A 3,814-nucleotide genomic window follows, 5' to 3' on the forward strand; every position below is an offset into this window, starting at 1 on the left:
TTGACAGCCTGGCCAAGCTCTGCCCCTGGCTAAGCCTTCTGCCCTAACCTCTCTTCTCAAAACCCCTGAACCCCTACACCAAGTACCTGCAGCATCAGCTTGAGGGAGGTGCCCAGAGGTCAGGCCAGTCTACCCTGCCAGCTCCAGCAACATCACGCAGGCCCTGACCAGTCCCTGCTAGGGATGGAAGGTCTGGGGCCTGCTGAGGCGGGAAGGCCCTGGCCCCACTGCCCTCCCTTTCCCCTGGGCCTCAGGCCCTAGGCCAGGGCTCAACAGACACAAGCAGCGGGATGGGGTTGCCCTTCTATTGGTCCAAGTCCTCAGCGTGGCCTGGGTGAGACATGGAGGTGAGGAGGCCCACGAGGCTCAGCAGTGTGGAGAAAAGCAGCAGGAAGGAGGCCATGAAGAGCAGGGCGGGGAGGGCACTGAGCACCAGCAGCAGGACAGCCGGTAGCAGATGGCGCCACACTGCAGCCACCACGGGCCACAAGGAGCTCAGTAGGTGGGAGCCGGTGGTGAAGAGCGCGTGGCACAGCATCAGTGCCAGCAGCAGGTAGAGGATCCCCTCCAGACCCCACAGCACACGCTGCAGCGGTTGCCGCCAGCCCGATGTGGTCCACCACTGGGTCAAGCGAGGGGGCATGTGGCACATGCACCAGCGCACCCAGACATCCCGTGTGACCCAGGTCGACCAGGGCACTGCACGCTGTGGCCCCTCGCCGGCCCCGATGGCATCTGTCTCCACTCGCAGCTGCTGCATCGTGGCTGGTGCACCTGGGGAGAGGGCCAGGCCAGCTGCAGGAGCAGCCCTGGAGATGCCTGGGACCTCAGGGCGGGTAAGGTGCTGGTGTCAGGAGGGTACCAGCATGGCTGTGGTGGGGCTTTGAGCTGGGGCCTGGGTCTTACCTCTGGGAAGAGCCACCTAAGTCATGTTGCTTCCTGCAGCGCCCAGGACAACCTGGCAGCCAGCCTTGAAGTCCCACTCTTACTCCCCCACCCTCCCCAGAGGAGCCCCATTGTGACCCAGGCTGGGGTGGGGTCCAGCCAAGAGAGGAACCACTGTAGGATGTGAGGCTTTCCTGAGCCTCTCTCCATGGACACTCCAGGCTGCTGAGGAGCCTTGTGAACCCAAAGATGTAGTTTCTCATGCTTTCTTGTGGGAAGCCCTCTCTAGGTCCCTGTCCCTTCACTGCTATCTGATATTCAGTCCCACTCTGCCCTTTTTCAAGACTCTCTCTCTGGACCCTCATTCTCCAGAACCACAGAAGCCAGAATGACCGCCCCCAATCTACAGGCTCTGAGATGGCTAACACATCCTGCCCTGGGCTCCCTGTCCTTTATCTCACTTTTTACCGATGTCCTCACACTCAGACCTAGGGATCCACTGTCCATATCGTGGGGCCAGAAGTCTCCTGAGGTTCAGGCTGGGGGTAATCCTCCCAACTTCCCAGCTCAGGGTGGAGGAAAGGAGGCTTGAGGACAATTGGTGTATTTCTGGAGGGCTCTCAGGTCCGAGGGTGGAGGCAGAAAGCCAGGGCAAGCAGGGCCAAGGGTATGCCTCTGGCTCCAAGAAGTAGCCCCAGGCCCAGGAGCAGCAGCAGCAGAGCCGCCTGGAGGCTGAGTCGTCCTGTGATGGCCGCCGTGGGCAGGAGTAGAGCCTCCTGCTGTCCCGGACCCTCACCAGCTCCCTGACTCTGGCCCCTTATGAGATGTGTGTGCTGTGGCCGGGAGGGACTGGCAGGCCTGTGCAGAGAAAAGGTGGTTTTGGGAGGTTGACCACTTGCTCGCCTGCCCACCTGCCAGGCTGCTGCCCAGCTGCCAGCCTGCTGCCCACTTACCGGTGGAGCAGGTCGAAGGCCAGGAAGCTGACCAGGAGCAGCAGCAGCAGCGAGGCCAGGCCAGTTGTGGAAAAGACTGCTTGAATTGTTAACCCCAGTGCCCCCAGCCCTAGGACCCTGTCCACGAGCTGCGCTGGGCTAGGGCCCCAGGGGTACACGCATAGACCCACTGGGCTACCTGATCCTTCCCCAGCACCCAGGCCCCTGGGAGAAGCTGGGATAGGATAGGCAAGGACTTGGGGCCTGGGAAAACGGAGCTGGGTCATGGAGGCAGATGGAGGTTACAGGAAGGACTAGTGCTTGGAGGGAGTGGGGGTGGGGTGGGAGCATGGGAGGGGGTGGGGCCCTGGCAGACACTCAAGGGTGAGCTCAGGTGGTGGGGAGTTGGGGCTCCTCGGGAATCTCCCCACATACCCACCCACCATACCCTCCTCACCTCCTCCCACTTCAGTCAGCCATTCTGAGGGGCTGGGCAGCTGGGGGCATTGTGACATATTGCAAGGTGGGGTCTTGGGGTAAGGAGGGGGCTACAGCTTGATGGCTCTGGCTTAGGTGGGGCTTAGCCAAAAGGAGGGTGGTGACTTTTGAGAATTAAGACTCATCCTCTTGCTTTTGCTAATCTGCTAATTCATCGCCCCAGGGCCCTCCCTTGGGGATCTGAGTTGCCAGGAAGGCATTCTAACCCCATCACTACTTGGGCAGCTGACCAAGGGAGGAAGGGCTGCTTTCTTTGTCTTGTTGCTTCCCAAGGCTATGTGTCCAAGGGCAAGTCACTCAATCTTTCTGTCCCCTCCCCTCTCCTCTCCCCTGAGAGTAGGGTGATGCCTGTGGGATTTTTCAGAACTGCAGCCCTGGAATGCAGAGATAGACTCTGCTAGGAAGCAACCTGAGACTTTCTGGGGTGGCGCTCCTGTTACGGAAACGACAGGCCAGTCAAGAAACAAGCACCACTCGGAGGGTTGGAGTACTCAGATGTATTACACTGGCGGGCTCAGAGGGGCTTCTGCTCCGAAGCTCTGAGCACCTCCAAGACGAGCGCATGAGGTTTTATAGGGTAAAGTACAAGCTTGGGGTATTAGGCCAATAGGCATGGAACAGCTTTAGCAGTATTATCATCACAAAAGTGGAGGTGGGGAGGCAGCAAACCAACATTCCAAAGCCAGATATGTATCTTTGAAAACCCAGCTGGCTAGCAAAAAACATGAACAGCAAACCAACACTAATTAACCTAGATTTACAAATTAGTCTAATAGAACTCAGATCAGTATTCCAATACTTAGATTTGTGAGTTATCTTGTTAGACCAGCCCAGCTTTTCCTTCACACTCCCACATGCCCTGCTCAATGGGGGTGGGACAGGAGAGGACTGTTTAGGCGTCTGAAGCACTATGGTTTGTGGGAGGTGTTCCAGATACTGAGATTCCAGAAATGGAACACAGAATGTGAATGTAAGAGGGCTACAACATTGTAACCCCCAACTGGAGGTTAAGGATACCCTTGGAGTATGGAATTAAGGAAAATGAATATTTATGAGGGTATCAGTCACCTGGGAAAGATCCTCTCACCACGGAGAATCTGTAAATGGTTGCAGAGTTTCCAACATATCTTAGTTTAGTGACTTGAGAGGCAGGAGTGGAAATGGGTTATAACTGAGAGAATTTAATCGTTGTTCACATGTCGTACTATGAGGGAAAACTGATGGGGAAGAGGGTGGGGACAGTGGATATTGTCGACTGAAATACATGCGCAGCCTAGAAGTTGAGTTATGTTTTATTTGGCGGGAGGACTCGAGCTGGGATGACAGCCTCTCAGATCCGCTCTGACGCCTGCTCTGAAGAGGTAGGGGAGGAGCTAGGATATATAGAAGCTTTACAACAAAGACCAGGTTGTTGGAGCAATAAAAGATTCCTTGTTATCTGAAGAAAACCAGGCATCTCAAGTTAAAGAATTTAGTGCTTTTCTATATGTATGGGAGGA

At 56.2% G+C, this 3,814-nt stretch overlaps 2 protein-coding genes across 2 annotated transcripts; both read right to left on the reverse strand.

The window, feature by feature from the left end:
* Nucleotides 1-304: 304 nt before the first annotated feature.
* TMEM239 (transmembrane protein 239) lies at nucleotides 305-1,148 on the reverse strand. The gene is made up of 2 exons (XM_032461186.1): nucleotides 917-1,148; nucleotides 305-834 (listed from the first exon to the last, which is right to left on the reverse strand). The coding sequence occupies exons 1-2, from the start codon at nucleotides 1,146-1,148 to the stop codon at nucleotides 305-307; spliced, it is 762 nt and encodes a 253-aa protein (XP_032317077.1).
* A 336-nt stretch (nucleotides 1,149-1,484) lies between these two features.
* C19H20orf141 (chromosome 19 C20orf141 homolog) lies at nucleotides 1,485-2,108 on the reverse strand. Its single transcript, XM_006187141.2, has 2 exons — nucleotides 1,839-2,108; nucleotides 1,485-1,743 (listed from the first exon to the last, which is right to left on the reverse strand). The coding sequence occupies exons 1-2, from the start codon at nucleotides 2,102-2,104 to the stop codon at nucleotides 1,506-1,508; spliced, it is 504 nt and encodes a 167-aa protein (XP_006187203.1). The 5' UTR covers nucleotides 2,105-2,108; the 3' UTR covers nucleotides 1,485-1,505.
* Between the last annotated feature and the right edge of the window lie 1,706 nt (nucleotides 2,109-3,814).

This window comes from Camelus ferus, chromosome 19 (assembly GCF_009834535.1).
Source record: "Camelus ferus isolate YT-003-E chromosome 19, BCGSAC_Cfer_1.0, whole genome shotgun sequence".
Classification (NCBI taxonomy): Eukaryota; Metazoa; Chordata; class Mammalia; order Artiodactyla; family Camelidae; genus Camelus; species Camelus ferus.